Below are 15,867 nucleotides of genomic sequence, written 5' to 3'. Positions count from 1 at the left end.
TTAATGCATGAGTGTAGTTTTCTCTGTCTCTCTTAAATGCTTCTTTCACTTGTGCACTGTGTTTATTCCTCTGCTGTGAATTCTTATCTCTGTGGGAACCTGGAATCAAGATTAAGATGCACAGGCCCATGACATTATCACTGGGCACAGGGAATGCGGTCAATAAAGTCTTGTTGAAGGAAAAAGGAAAGCCTCATCTTCATCGTCATTACTGTAAATGATTTCATTGTAGCTCAACCTGAAACTTCTTCCTCCCTGGCCTCTTGGGCCACAGCAGAAAATATGAATCCTGACTCATCAGAAAGAATTTAACCAAATGCCCCCAAATCTGTTGTCTTTCCACCTCAGGTGGACAGGTGGATTCTTTTTTTTTTTTTTTTAAGGATGCTGTCACTCTGACTAAGCTCATCATTAGCAAGTGAAAATGAAAGATTTCTTCACCCCTGGTCATTTGTAACTAGTAGTTAATCATCAACCCGGCTGTGTTGATTCATTGCACAAGAAGGTCAAAGTTATGGAGGTGTGTCTATTAATATTTAAGAAGGAAAGGCAGTTTGAAAGGAGATATTAGTTCTTCCAAAGGAACTTTCTCTTTTAAAATAAAAGTATTACTTACTCTTTTTTTTTTTCGTTCTTCTATTGGGGAGTTTGAAAAAAGTAGCGGGAAAAGATTAGACACTGATGTTTTAAAATAATATCTTTTCTGTTCCAGTTAATGTTACTTAAAAAAAACTTAAAAAAAATTATTTGAGAGGTAGGGAGAGCAAGAGAGAGAGACAGATCAAGCTAGGGCCCACCTGCTGGGCCATTCCCCAAATGCCTACAGCATCATTGTTGCCTGCCAGGGTCTGCATTAACAGGAAGCTAAAGTGAAGACTGGACGTAGGTATAAAATCCAGGTACTCTGATAGTGAATGTGGATGTCTTAACCAGCATCCAAACTACGAGGCCAAATGCTCACCCCAGTTTAGTGTCACTTTAATATTCATTTCATTCTGACCATACAGACTGGAAGTGGGAGAGGGGAGTCCCAGCCCCATTTCAGTGTATCTCTAGTTTGCTTGTCCCAGTTTGAAAGTCCAGCTGTGTTTTCTGCTAGTTTTCTCACCCACAGCTTGCTAGCATTCACATGTAACTGACGGAACTGCTTGACTTAAGGCTGGGAAGCCAGGCTCCGGTGACCCTGTGATGAAGCTGCACTCAGTGAGTGTGAGGGGTTGGGGACAGGCTGGTAATTGAGGAGGCACTGGGGAGCAGAGGGAAGCGGGATGTTCCCGACAGAAGTGATGTTCTGGGCCACTTTCTCAAGGTGGGTGGAGTGGACATGCCCTGGAGGGACCGTGTGGTCTCATGTACTCTGGCATTCTAGGGTCCATTCTGGGACTCAAGCACCTCATTCATCATTCAGTGTTGCTAATATGAGTTTTATTTGCATATGTCACAAGGTTTTAGGGGACTCAGATTTCTTATATGTATCTGTCTATCTGCCTACCTATTTATCTCCTTGGAAGTACAGAGTATTTTGACTGTTATTATTATCATTTCGAAGTGTATCATTTATCTGCTTGCAGCATCTGAGACTCCTGGAGGTGAGAAGGGTTGGCTTATCGGGACAACCCCCATCGATCTCTCAGGCAGCAGGTGGCTATGGGAGGGGAAAGAGCCAGCTGAACATGTCCCAGGGAAGACTCTAGGACACGCATCTAAGGCCATTCCCATGCTCTGTGTCTCTCAGTTCCCTAGCAGTTTTAAGAATGCCTTTGGCACCCTGAATGGGTGGTATACCTGGGAATTGCTAGCTTTTGGTCATAGGTTCTCTGCTCAAACTGGAGGCAGGCTTGGGGGTGGGAGACAGCAAATCAGGGGGAAGGTGAGGTTGTGGCACAGAATACTGATTCCAAGTTGTCCCCTCTTAGCCAATTGGAGGCACCATTTAGGGCATTGTGGTCTTCCAGATGGTGAAAGTTGAATGCATATGAAGGCGATCTTGGTACTTGCAGCTTACTTAGGGACAAGCCCAGAGGGAATGAATGTCTCATCAGGACCTAGGTTTATTGGGAAGACAATTATTCTTCCCAAGGAACCTAAAGAATGTGTTCCCCAGGAAAAGGGATTTCTCTGGATGTTGGCTTTAATCAGTTTGGCCAATTCTGAAGACTGATTTTAGGTCCAAATTCCACACTGAGAAATCAACAAGAACTGATAGAACAACCAGGTTCTTTGCACAATGTACCTTAACTGCTTGTGGAAGAAACTGAAAAGTTCTTCCTGAAGTGATGGAAATATCTGAACAATGACCGCTTGCACATCTGAATTATGACTGTCTTGCATTTGGGCTCGTGTAACAAAATTCCATCAACTGGACAGACATTTATTACTCATGGTTCTTAAATCTGGCATGTGCAAGATCAAGACACTGGCAGATTGAGTGTCTGGAGGTACCTCCTCACTCTTGCATGGTAGAAGGGATGGATAAACTTCTTGGTCCTTTCTTGTAAGGGGCACTAATCCCATTCATGAGGCTTTGCTCTCATGACCTAATCACCTCCAAAGGCCTCATCTCCTGATACTACCACCTATGCATGAGGATTCCAACATATGACTACATATAAGACCACAGGACTCTTTCAGCCTCAGAATCCTTTGACCAGATGAGGATGTGAATGCTATGGAGCTTTAAGCCCCTGTTGCTCTAACATGGTCTTGGAGGATGCGCCTTTCTGGCCAGATTTCTTGGCCAAGTGTTCAGGTAGGTGGTAGCCTCTAAAGACTATCATGGTGATTCCTAGAGCATTTCCTGTGCATGTTCTTTGACATGCAAATGAAGAGAAAAACCATCATGTTGAATTAATACTGTTTTCTGGGATATACCAAGGGCTATTGTAAAATACCAAATGCTAAACTTTGGATTTTTTTCTAAAACTCTCAGATTGGGGAATATACCATTCCTTCCATAGCCTGTGTCATAAATTAACAAATTTATTTGTTGTATCATTCATTAGGCAAATACTCATCAATGAAGGATAGAAATGGTGAGTATTGTAGGAAGTAGAAAGCTGCATGCAACTCCCAGAAAAGCCAGTCATGCTCCTGCTCCCATGATAACTGGTGCCTTCCCTTCATAAAATCCTCAACATTGTGAAGTGGTGTTTACACCTTAGCAAAATCTGCTGAGGAAAATAGTATTCAAAACAGCATGTTCCTGCATTAGTATATTTAGACTCCTTTTGCAGGATCGTGGCCATAGAAGGATAGGTTTTGTTTTTGCCATTAGCTATAGTAGGATGGGCTTTCAAAGATGGCTCAGCGTCACTTGTAGTTTTCAATATGCACTTCCCACCACTCATCTTCCTTAAGGTATCAATGGGCAGTGAAACACTCAAGATGAATGTTCTTCCAGGAGACAATTATGAGAATTAAATAGTTGGATCTACTTGCACAGTGAACCACATTTTAATTAGAGTTGAGGCTGATTCATTTTTTTCCCATTTGGGACAAAAGAGATGAAACATTTTCAGTGGTGTGAAAGTATTAGCAAAATGCCAAAGACTGGGGAAGGCCTGACACTAAGCCAATTTAAAATTTCTATCATGTTTCCCACCTTCCTCTTTGAGTGTTCCTTCAAAAGTTCTTAATGACCAAAGGACATTTCCATCTTTAGAGAAGCATAGAGAATACTCTTTAGAGACATGCATTGTGCAAAACCTTTGTATGTCACTTATTCTGGGGATTTTTGATGTACCTACTCCCTAGTTCTTCATAACAAGAATTTACAGCTTACAGATCAAAAAGGAAAGGTTTCAGACAGCATCCTAAAATAGACTAAAAGAATTTCACAAAGCTTGGTTCTTCTAAACCATATTTTAAACATTCTGGAAGAGAGATGTATTTTCGAAGTCCTTAAAACCTATCACATTCCATTTTTAATAGTCTTTTACTTGAAACAAATCTTTAAATTCTGTAGCTGGCATGTATCTTCCCAGCAGCAGAATATGTGATTTAAAGGAAGTAAATCTGCCTCATTTAAATTGTCCAGAAATATTAAAGAATGCTTCATTCGAGGGGAAGAAAGCACTACTTCTTTGATCCAATGCTTTCAAAATAAATGTAAAAATCAGTTTTAGAAATTAGGAAATCAGAGCTAACAAATGATTTAAAACCACCCAGGAGCAGAGAAAGATAACATCAAATTCCTCAGAGAAGAGAAAGGTCTATAAATAGAGGCATTGAGAAACTCTGGAAATGTTCCAAAAGTAATTCAACAAATTAATCATCATTACCTGTTTTAGATCTGGCCATTCTTTTGGTAGAATATGACTATGGATGTCAATTTTCATCTCCACAGGATCAGAGGAGAAGCATATAAGGAAAGGAGTTTTGCTATTAGAGGATCTCTGTGAGATTTGTGGAGTTAATGGATATACTAAGTCTCCTTATGACTACTTTAGGCACCAGTTAGCAGGCCTGCCCAGTCCAGTCTTGGTCCATTGGAACTGCCTTATTAAAGTTCAAAGCACTGTTTATTTGACAACCTGGCTTTGGGTCAACACTCTTTGGTAATCAGGACTCTGAGCACAAAATTAAAAAAAAAAAAAAGCGTCAAAAAGGAATGTACTCTCCCTCTGATGTCAAAAGTACAGAGGGGTGCTTTAGGTTATAGCAAGTCAAAAATTGCCCAGTCTTTGTTTTCACATATTTCAACTTTTTTTTTTCAAGATATACATAGTTAAAAATCTAACAGTACATGGTTAAAAATCAGACAATACAGAGAGATTTTTAAGAAAAGTGACAGATCCTTGGTCGGCGCCGCAGCTCAATAGGCTAATCCTCCGCCTGCGAGCCGGCACACCGGGTTCCAGTCCCGGTCGGGGTGCCGGATTCTGTCCCAGTTGCCCCTCTTCCAGGCCAGCTCTCTGCTGTGGCCAGGGAGTGCAGTGGAGGATGGCCCAAGTGCTTGGGCCCTGCACCCCATGGGAGACCAGGAGAAGCACCTGGCTCCTGCCTTCGGATCAGCGCAGCGCACCGGCCGCAGCGGCCATTTGGGGGTGAACCAATGGTAAAGGAAGACCTTTCTCTCTGTCTCTCTCTCTCTCACTATCCACTCTGCCTGTCAAAAAAAAAAAAAAAAGTGACAGATCCTTGGCCTTGGTTTCACTCCCCAGAAGCAAGCAATTTTGATGCTTTTGCTTTTTGTTCAGTTAGTTACTTCCATGTCGTTAAAGAATATTTAACAACTTGCTTGTCCAAGAAAATTTATCATATGGAGAAGTTGTGGGGGAGATTTCATTTTTGCTTTTAAATCATAGAAAGAGAGCACTGTTCATATATATTCTTCCTCTGTTATCTTTCACTCATTCATTCATGCATGCATTTAATAAACAGGTACTAAGACCTAGTATGTGCTAAGGATATGCAGTTGAGTGAGAGGTTAGAGGATATGCATGCTGTAATGTGTAACTGCACACAGCCCAAGAGTCAGGGAAAGAAGACAGTAGCTGTTTCCTTTGAGGATTGTCAGAGTAGTTGGGGTGGGCTTCCCCCGGGCATAACGTGGGGCTCACCATCCCGCCTCTAAAGAAAGTCTGGACCCAAACAGCTCTTTATTGTTCTGTGTCTACCCTTTCCCCCAGAACATGTGAAATGTTAAAGGGGGGACTGTGTTCTGGTGCAGTGGGCTAAGCTGCTGCTTGTGAAGACGGCATCCCATATCAGAACCATGGTTCTGAGTTCTGGCTGCTCTGCTTCTGATGCAGCTCCCTGCTAATGTCCCTGGGAAGCAGCACATGAAGATCCAAGTACTGGGGCCCCTGCCACCCATGTGGGAGACCAGGATGGAGTTCCACATTTCCAATGTTGGCCTGGTCCAGCTCTGTTGTCATTTGGGGAGTAAGCCAGCAGATGCAATATCTGTGTAAGTGTGTGTGTATGTCTGTGTGTGTCTCCCTCTTTTTGTCACTCTGCCTCTCAAATAAATAATCTTAAAAAACAATGTTAAAGGGACCCCGGGGCCCCTGGCAAAGCCTTGACTCTGCGTTGGGATTCTCCCTTCAGCTCAGCTTGCACAATGCAGGGACCAAGGAGTCAAAAAGCCCAGCTACTATAATTCAAATCTGGATAAATGATAACAGGTACAATTTTCAGTGTTGCTCAGATGAAAGAAAATAAAAGAAATTCTAAAAATCCATTTTAAAAGTCAGTGAGCTAAAGCCAGATGAATGAGCCTTACATTAACATGTAGGCATATGACAGTACCCAGCAGGGGTACAATCAGTTGTAGAGCAATGTGTATGGGCCAGGCACTGCTCCAAGTACTTTAATCATATCAGCTCATTTGTTCCTGACAACAGTCCCACAGATGGGAACTATTACCATTATCTACTTTGTAGAAGGAGAAGCCAGAGAAATTTAACTTGTCCATCACTATGTGATAGAGCCTGTGTTTGAACCCACACAGTGTGGCTTCAGAATTCTTAGAGATTTGGGGATTAGCATCCTACAGGGGAATGGAAGATCATATTATGGGCTTGTACAAAGCTAAAATTCTCACTTTAAGCTGAAAATCTTGAATGGTCTAGATCACTAGATCCTTAGTGAAACAATAGACTAGAGAAAAGAAACTACTGGCCAAAAAGGGGATCTCTAAGGATTCCTGCCCCTCCTGTGAAAAAGAAGCAGAGAAGGAACAGAAGGAATGCTAATCATCCACCCCAATATATGTAGCTCCATTATTCCTATGTCAATCAAATGAACGTGATCTACTGGGAGCTGCAGGGAGGAGTCCCAATGCCCAGGAACCACCAAAGATCTCAAAAGCATCACACAAAGAAAGAAAACTAACCTCCAGCCTAGCCCACAGAGCCCTAAGCCATCTTTTTTTTTTTTTTTTTAAGATTCATTTATTTATTTGAAAGTCAGAGTTAGAGAGAGGAGAGGCAGAGAGAGAGGCCTTCCATCTGCTGGTTCACTACCCAATTGGCCGCAACGGCTGGAGCTGCGCTGATCCGAAGCCAGGAGCCAGGAACTTCTTCCGGGTCTCCCACGTAGGTGCAGGGGCCCAAGGACTTGGCCCATCTTCTCTGGGCTGCTCTCCCAGGCCATAGCAGAAAGCTGGATCAGAAGTAGAGCAGCCGAGCCTTGAACTGGCTCCTGTATGGGGTGCCGACACTGCAGGCAGCGGCTTTACCTGCTATGCCAGAGTGCCAGCCCCTAAAAAATTGTTTAGAGTAGATTGAGTAGCTCTTTTCTCTTGGCCTTAGTATAATGTCTATAATCAGCTCAAATACCAAGGACTGACTTCAGCCTTGACTACTTATTAGCTGGATGGTCTTGGATGAGTTACTTAGTCTCTGTAAAATGATTTGCAAAATAGAACCACCACTGATTTCTTAGAGTTCTGGTACTATTACTTGAGTCAGATGAAACTATTACCTAGCAATTATATCACTACACATAATCCATTTGTTAGTCCACCATATGTAAATACTAGCAAGACATAGGTTAGCATTCTAATTAAGGGGCTTCTCTCCTCCTCATTCTGCACTGTATAAGAATCCCGAGTTTATGTGAGCCAGGAATATGGGAAGGGGCATGTCTCACTCTGTGGTGGTCATGGTGATTGTGTTCTTGGCTAGGCCTGTGTGGTGCACTAGAAGATGGGCAGCTCCACCGGTTGAACAGACCACTTCTGAAAGCTCTCATTCCAAAATGAAATTCTTTACCCCATATCTTTTCCTTTTCTTGTGTTTTCTCTCTCAGTGACACCCAAGTATTCAGGCCACCCTCCTTCCTCTCTGTCTGTTGTTCTCCACAATCAATAATAATCATTTTCAAATGATTTTATTTATTTATATGAGAGGTAGAGTTACAGACAATGAGAGGTAGAGACAGAGAGAAAGGTCTTTCATCCACTGGTTCACTCCCCAAATGGCTGCAACTGCCAGAGCTGAGCTGATCCAAAGCCAGGAGCCAGGAGCTTCTTTTGGGTCCCCTACATGGGTGCAGGGGCCCAAGCACTTGGGCCATCATCTACTGCTTTCCCAGGCCATAGCAGAGAGCTGGAGTGGAAGAGGAGCAGCTAGACTAGAACTGGCACCCATATGGGATCCCAGTGCTGCAGGCAGAGGATTAACTTACTGTACTACAGCACTGGCCCCAGTAAATAACCATTTTAAAAACTGTAGCCCTGTTGTATTGCCCAGTGCTGTTCCCTCCTCTCTCATCTCACTTGCAGGCCTCATCATCTCTCTCCAGCACCCTTTGGTCACCTACCGATGGTTTCTTGACTCCAGTCTCAGCCCACTGTAATCCATCCCTAAGCCTCTTTTGGCTAATGTAATCTCTCTAAAATGCAAAAGGATCACATCTCTTTCCAGCTTAGCCCTTTCCACGGTTGGTCACTGCTAAGTCCAAGCATCCATGTGAAACAAGACTCCAGATGTACTTTTCCACCTCACTGTGTACATGTTTAGCCACTGTGCCCTATGCTCCAGCCACAGGGAACACTTTGTGCCTTCCCCAGAGTCACGAATTCCCAGTTTGTCTTAATTAATTACTTCCTTGGCCTTTAGAGTCTGGAATGATCTTTTCTTGCCCTTCTTTCTGCCAAGGGTACTCCTATCTATGACTCAACATTTAGTTTAAATATCAACTCTTCTGGGAAAAACATCTCCCTTTCTCTCTCCCTCTTTAAATGTTTATTTTCTTTTATTTATTTGTAAGGTGGGGAGGGGACAAAAGAGACAGATATCTCATCCACTGGTTCACTCCCCAAATCCACAACAGCCACAACAGCCAGAGCTGAGCCAGCCAGAAGTCAAGAGTCAGAAATTCAATCCATGTCTCTCCTGTGAGTGGCAGGGTTACTTGGGCCATCACCTGTGGCCTCCTAGAGTGTACATTAGTGGGAAATTGGAATTGGAAGTGGAGCTGGAACTTGCACCTAGGCACTTAGATATGGAATGCAGGCACCTCAAGAAGCGTCTTAACTGCTGGGCCGAATGCCGGCCCCTACAGCCTCTCTTGACTACTTCTGCCCCCTAATGGCAGAAGGGGCAACATCTCGTTGTAACAGCACAGGGATGAGAAGTGATGCTAGCAAAGTTGTGTGTGAGTTCAAGTTTGTTTTCAAAGATAGCAGAGTCCTCTTCTGTTACTCCTGGGTTTTGGCACTCTTGATATTTTTTCCCTTTTTATCAATACTTGCTATTTGGAGAGGAGCTAGTTTGTCTTTCAAATAAGTAACCAAACATTCTTTTTTAAAAATAAGGATAAAAGCAGAGGCCAGCTTGGATTTAAGTTTTAAAAGCCTTAGCCTAGAAGGAGGAAGAGAGAACTTCCACTTTGATTATGGCCTTGTCTAAATAAGGCCGGAGTTGGTGAACTCAAGAGGCTTCCATAGCCTTGGCAGCTCATGACAAGAGCCCCGGGGTGATTACTGATGTCATAAATAAGAGTGTCAATTGTTAAATCAACAACAGGAGTCACTGTGCACTTGTTCTCCATATAGGACCTCTGTCCTAAATGTGTTGTACTATGAGAATTAACGGTAAAACTAGTCTTCAAACAGTACTTTATACTTTGTGTGTCTGTGTGGGTGCAAACTGTTGAAATCTTTACTTAGTATATACTAAGTTGATCTTCTGTATATAAAGATAATTGAAAATGAATCTTAATGAAGAATGGGATGGGAGAGGGAGTAGGAGATGGGATGGTTTGTGGGTGGGAGAGTGGTCATGGGGGGAAAAGCTGCTATAATCCAAAAGTTGTACTTTTGAAATTTATATTTATTAAATAAAAGTTTTCTATTAAAAAAGTCTTAGCCTCAGTGGTCAATGGCAAAACTTTAAGCAATAGACTTGGGAGGACCCAGGGTTGAGAGTAAATTTTAACCTACTTCTGACTACGTAAAGAGCAAGTAAAAGTGAGACAGAGAAGAAGAGGGCAGTGTGTCGCTACTGTGGGTCCCAGAAGAGGGTATCCTTAAGCCCTGCCTTCCAGAGGCAGGTCCTAGATTGGGGTGCAAGAAAGAAATTTCAGGTGAGTTGGGGGATTTGATCTGATAGTGGAACCTTGGAAACTGCTGACTGTTGAGTCTGAAGCAAGAGGTCTGTAGATGGGTAAACAGCACCTGAGGCTTAGCAAGGCCAGAGAGCTGAAAGCAAGCCAGGCATCAATGGGCCTTGTACTGGAGGCTGAGAAATGAGCCAGCAGGTAGCTGTGTGTGTTAATGATGGGAGGAAGATGCTTCAACAAATCCAACATAAATAGTGACCCAAACCAGATACCTCCTTTTCTTGCTAATGCCGTAGACTACCAAAGGAAGTCAGAGGGTCTAGGATGACAAAGTAGGAACTCCAGGCTAGACTTGCAAACTTTATTTCTTTGGGCAAATTACTTAATTCTCCACATACTTGTTTTCCTGTGTGCAATAAGGGCCAACAATAGTGGAATTTTGGGCCACTGCAAGGATTAAATGTGTAAAGACATGGAAGACACATAAAACAATGGGTATTAGAGAGTAAGTGGTATATAAGGGGAATCAGTGTTTTTTATTTGAGAGGCAGAAGGACAGAGAGACAGGCAGGCAGACAGATAGCTCCCATTTGCTGGTTCACTCTCCAGGTGCCTGCAATTGCTGGGCCTGAGAGCCTGAGCCAGGCCAAAGCCAGGAGCTGGGAACTCAAATCAGGTCTTCTATGTATGCAGCAGGGACTCAACTACTTGAGCCATCAGCTGCTGCCTCCCAGGGTGTGCATTAGCAGGAGGGTGGAATCAGGAGCCATAGCCAGGACTCAAACTCAGGTACTCTGTGTGGGATGTAGGCATCTTAACCAGCAGTCATAGCTAGGGCAAATACTTACTCCAGCTTTTTTATTTTAAAGAGGGTAGAAGTAGAAAGAGGAGAGGAGGGGAGGGAAAGAAAGCGGAGGAGAGAAGAGGAGAGGGGAGGGGAGGGGGGGGAGGGGAGTGGAGAAGGATATCTGGTTTACTCTCCAAATTACCACAACAACTGGAAGTAATGAAGCTGGGAAACTGGGAACTCAATCCAGGTCTCCCACATGGGTGACAGGAACCCAACTATTGAGTCATCATTGCCGCTTCCCAGGGTGCTCGTTACCGGGAAGCTGGAACCCCCAAGAGCCCCAGCTGGGTGTCCAACCTGGGCACCTGATGTGAGAAGTGGGCATCCTAAACACTAGGCTAAGTACCCACCCCTAGGTGCTGCTTTTCATATTATTACACAAGCCCACCAGAATTTAGACTGCACTTCAAGGAAAATTGTATGGGCAAGAGAAATCCTGAAATAACTTCTGATGGCATGGGACTTGTATTAACAGTTGATGGGAATTCTAGAAAAAAATTATATTTTGTATTCATCTGTATATTTACACACCTGTCAAACTGCAAGTTCACCTAGGAATTCTAGGTGTGATTACATGGATAGGGAGGCTTTTGAAGGGTGGTTGGGAATGATAATCTCCCTCTGCTTGGGTTCTGCTATCAATGGATGTGGGCTACCCAAGGAGGCATCCAGCGGTGGGGACCAGGAAGCCGGTGAAAGATCGGCTCAGGGGGCAGGGGGTGGCGGACACTAGAGTGCAGGTGGAGGTTGCTGTGGAGAGGAAGGATCTTCTGACCATTGGAGGGCAAAGGAAAATCTGAAAGGATCTGATGGGGCTAAGATGTATTGAGCTGCTGTTCCTTCTGGTCTTTATGGGGTGGGAAGGGAGGGCATCCACAGAGACGGAGTTGGAGATTCACAAAGGAAGAAGCAGTTTTAAAATGGCATTTGAGTTCCATGCTAGGTGACTTGCCACAGTAGCATCAGGGCTACTGTGTGGTTGTACTTTCAGAATGCTTAATTGATACTCAGGTAGAAATATACCAAGTGATTTTTAAAGTCTAGAAGAAAAGCAGTCACAAGCATGCTGCACTTCTACTAGAGTAGTGAGATTGTGAGCGACTTTTTATCTCTGAAATGTTTTCTAATGCAGTGATAATACACTGATCTCTTGAAAGGCTTATAAAAGCATAATTAAAAAGAATTTCTGATGTGTCCTATTGTCACTGTTCTCAAAAGTCACCATCATTAATGCCATCTTTTCCCATGAAACGCAATGTTTTGTCTTCTCTGAGTCATTTTAGTCATAGATTAATCCAATGTCTCATCTCACTGTGATAAGCTAGACATGGCATAGTTTACCTGTTTTCCTCAAAACAGAGTCAATAACCCCACAGCTGCCTCCTGAACTCCTCTTTTTATTTGAAAATCAGAGAGACAGACACACAGAGATAGAGAGATCATCCATCCACCCGTTCACTGTTCCAATGCCCACAATAACCCAGAGCTGGACCAGGCTTAGGGCAGGAGTGGGGAATTCAGTTCAGGTCTCTGAGTGGCAGGTTCCCAAGTTCTTGAGCTATCACCTGCTGCCTTCCAGGGTACACATTAGCAGGAATCCTGGAAATGGGAATGGAGCTGGAATTTGACCTGAGACATTGCACTGTGGGGTGTGAGTGTCCCAGGCAATGCTTAACTGCTGTGCCAAACACCCACCCTGTAAACTTTTTTTGCAATCAACTGCAGGAACCAAGAATTGTGATTCATTCCAGGATCTCCTCTGAGTGCACTAGCTTTTTGCCCAATCAGAGTAACCTAATAAGGTTCTGCACTTGCCTACTGGAACTGAGTCAAAATGATCCACTCACTTAAAACCAGATATTAGGCTAGTGTTGTGGCACAATGGGATAAACCACTGCTTGCAATACCAGCATCCTGTATCAGAGCACTGCTCTGCTTCTGATACAGCCTCCTACTGGAAAGGCAGCAAAAGATGGTCCAAGTGATAGGGCCTCTACCATCCATGTGGGAGACCAGGATGAAGTTCCGGCCTCCTGACTTTGACCTGGCCAACTCTGGCTGTTGTAGTCACTTGGGGAGTGAACTAGCATATGGAAGATCTCTTTCTCTCTCTCTCTCTCTCTCTCTCTCTCTCTCTCTCTTGCTTTGCCCTTCAAATGTGTACATACATACATAAATAAATAAATATTAAAAGATAAAATGAGATATTGTCCAGTACTGCCTGCAATACTGGCATCCCAGATGGGTGTTATTTTGTATCCCAGCTGCTCCAGTTCAGATCCAGCTCCCTGGAAAAGCAGCAGAAGCCTGAGAAAAGCAGCAGAAGGCGGCCTGAGTTTTTGGGCTCCTGCCACTCACTTGGGAGACCTGGATGAAGTTCCTGAGTCCTGGCTCCTGGCTTCGGCCTGGCTCAGTCCCGACCTTTGTGGCCATCTGGGGAGTGAAACAGTGGATGTAAGATCAATCAATCTCTCTCTCTTTGAGTTTCAAATAAATAAAAAAATCAGATATATGAGTGCCATCCTAAAAACTAGTGTTGCACTTGAGTTTAATCATTTTTATCACTGTGACTTTGAATCCAGTATCACCTCTTCTCTGACTCAGCCTCTTCATTCACTATCATAACTGATGACTAATTCAGAAATGAGTGGTAGGTATTTACATAATGGGAAATTATGTGCTTTTCACTCATAATGATAGTTCTAGGGTGTCAGTCATTGCATGCCTTTCCAATACTATAAAAGGGAGAGGCTGAAATAAATGAATGTAAAATCTGCTGCTTGGTATGTGTTGAAAAGATAATGAATCCCACTCTGTACTTACTTAGGGCTCTAATGATAGAAAATCATAACTGTTTCTCATGGGATTGAGGACAGGTTGGGCAAAACTGGATCTAAATCTTAAACCTCCAGTGGTAGTCACTGGGGAGAACTTTACAAGTACTGATAGTCACCTCCCACCGTCCTGCCCCTTCTCACCTGCTGTGGTTTGGACAAGATTTGACTCCTGAATTCTTAGAGGCGTTTAATCACCAAAGTCATAAGTTGACGGTAGTAAGAAAGTGGAAGCTTAATCCAGTGATGTGTTCGGGAGGTGGGCCTAGTGTGAGGTCCTTAAGTCACTGAGTGTGTGCCCTCAGAAGGTAGTTCTGGAGAGAGGGCCAGTTATCAAAGCCAAGGTGGGCCTGGCCACTCTGCTCCCTGGCCCACCGTGTGATCTGCCATCTGCCTGTGCTTCGCCATTGCCTTTCTCCAGTCTCACCTAATGGCAGAATCAATGGGACCTTCCTGATCGTGGCTTATGAACATCTGATACCACGAGACAGGCGGCTGGTGTTGTGGCACAGCAGATTAAGCTGTCGCTTGTATTACTGCATCTCATATCAGGATGATAGCTCAATCCTGGCTGCTGTTCTTCAGGTCCAGCTTCCTGCTAGTGTACCTGGGAAGGCAATGGATGGTGGCCCAAGTACTCAGGCCCCTGCCATCATGTGGGACACCAGGATGGAGTTCCTGGCTCCTGGCTTCAGCCTGGCCCAGACCTGTTTGTTGTGGCCATTTGGGGAGTGAACAAGAAGATGAAAGATTTCTCTCTTTCTCTGCCTCTCCCTTTCTCTCTGTCACTATGCTTTTAAAATAGATCAATAAATAAGTCTTTAAAAAACAAGAACCAGAATAAACTTCCTTCATAAATAGCTTTTATTAGGTACTTAGTTATAGTGATGAGAACTGACTAACACTGCAGTTCTCCTAGTTTCCCAGGGATGCCTAATTAAATTCCAACTTCAGATGAAACATAAATAATATTTTCAGTGAAAGTTTATCTCCAATATTTTATAGGACATACTTATACTTAAAAAGTTTCATTATTTATTTGAAATTTAAATTAAACTGGGGTCCTATATTTTTATTTGCCAAACCAGGTGCATACATACCCTCAAACTAGATTCAGAATTCACAGATTTGGTCCTTGAAGTTCCTTAAGTGATTCTAATATGCATTAAACTTCAGAAAGATTGGGCTAACATTTAAAAACTTTCCTTTGTGGTTGGCAGAGGGCAAGCTAAAGTAGGTAAGAGAAAGATAAACCAGTAAAGCCCATACAAACTCCTAGGTTTTCTTGTAACCTATATTTGTTATAACACCGAGGAGAACAATCATAGTGCCTGCCAACTCCACAGCTCCACATGCAGATTGTGGCCCTGTCCAAATCCATAACCCTCCTTTCTCCTTCCAAACTTTGGCCCTGGGGCTAAGGCTGATGAACCACAGGGGGCATGTGCCCCAACACAGTCAGTTCATGGTCTAGACAGTGGTCCCTGAGGTGGCGTGTTACAAGAACTCTGCCAGTAGGGTTCCAGTGGTTCAGTGAGAGCAAGCAGATTCTCTCCTTGTGAATTTTATTTATGGATATAGCACATCACATGTTTGGTGATAGAAGAAGAACCAGTCAGGATAGGTTAGGTTGGTGGCTTTCAAAATGTTAGTGAGCTTTAGAATAATTGTCATTGTTTACTAAAAGTACAGGTTGTCAGGCTCTACTCCCAGAGGTCCTGATTCACTAGGTCTGGCCTGGAATCCAAGGATCTGCATCTCTAACAAGTTTTCAGGTGCTGCTGCTGCTATTTTTGATTTAGGGACCACATTTTGAGAATGAGTAGGGTAGTTTAAATGGCAGTAACAAGCTTCAAATCTCAGTGGTTTAACAGTGTGAAGGTTTATCTTCTTGTTCGTGTCCCCACACAGTTGCATGCTCTGGTCCACAATGTTGATTTCTTCCCTCTGAGCCCCAGGTGGACAGAAAGACCAACAGGGCAGGGGGAAAGGAGAGATGATGATGATGCACATGCTGGCCCATAAAGCTTCCCCTGGAAATGATATATGTCAGTTCCACTAATTTTCAGTGTCCACAGAATATCTTTGGATATTTCACTAAAACATACCTCCTAGTGGAGCAAATAAATGCAATCTTACCATGTGCTTAGAAGGAAAGACAGCCAGAAGATT

General features: G+C 43.5%; 2 protein-coding genes across 7 annotated transcripts in view; one reads left to right on the top strand and one right to left on the bottom strand.

The window, feature by feature from the left end:
* Window positions 1–4,454, bottom strand: part of ACMSD (aminocarboxymuconate semialdehyde decarboxylase) — a 65,259-nt gene extending 60,805 nt beyond the window's left edge. The window contains exon 1 of the mRNA XM_062185872.1: window positions 4,281–4,454. Coding sequence (XP_062041856.1) covers window positions 4,281–4,337 — 57 coding nt within the window. The 5' untranslated portion in view covers window positions 4,338–4,454. The remainder of the gene's footprint in view (window positions 1–4,280) is intronic.
* Window positions 1–15,867, top strand: part of TMEM163 (transmembrane protein 163) — a 464,757-nt gene that overhangs the window by 71,881 nt on the left and 377,009 nt on the right. Inside the window, exon 1 of one of the 6 annotated variants that reach the window (XM_062185929.1) lies at window positions 1,112–1,203. The exons of the other annotated variants lie outside the window; for them this stretch is intronic. The gene's annotated coding sequence lies outside the window, so the exon portion shown is untranslated. Of the gene's footprint in view, window positions 1–1,111; window positions 1,204–15,867 lie in introns of those variants that run through there. 6 annotated transcript variants of the gene reach the window in all.

Source organism: Lepus europaeus, chromosome 1, assembly GCF_033115175.1.
Source record: "Lepus europaeus isolate LE1 chromosome 1, mLepTim1.pri, whole genome shotgun sequence".
Classification (NCBI taxonomy): Eukaryota; Metazoa; Chordata; class Mammalia; order Lagomorpha; family Leporidae; genus Lepus; species Lepus europaeus.
This window is presented reverse-complemented; position numbering and strand designations above follow the sequence as displayed.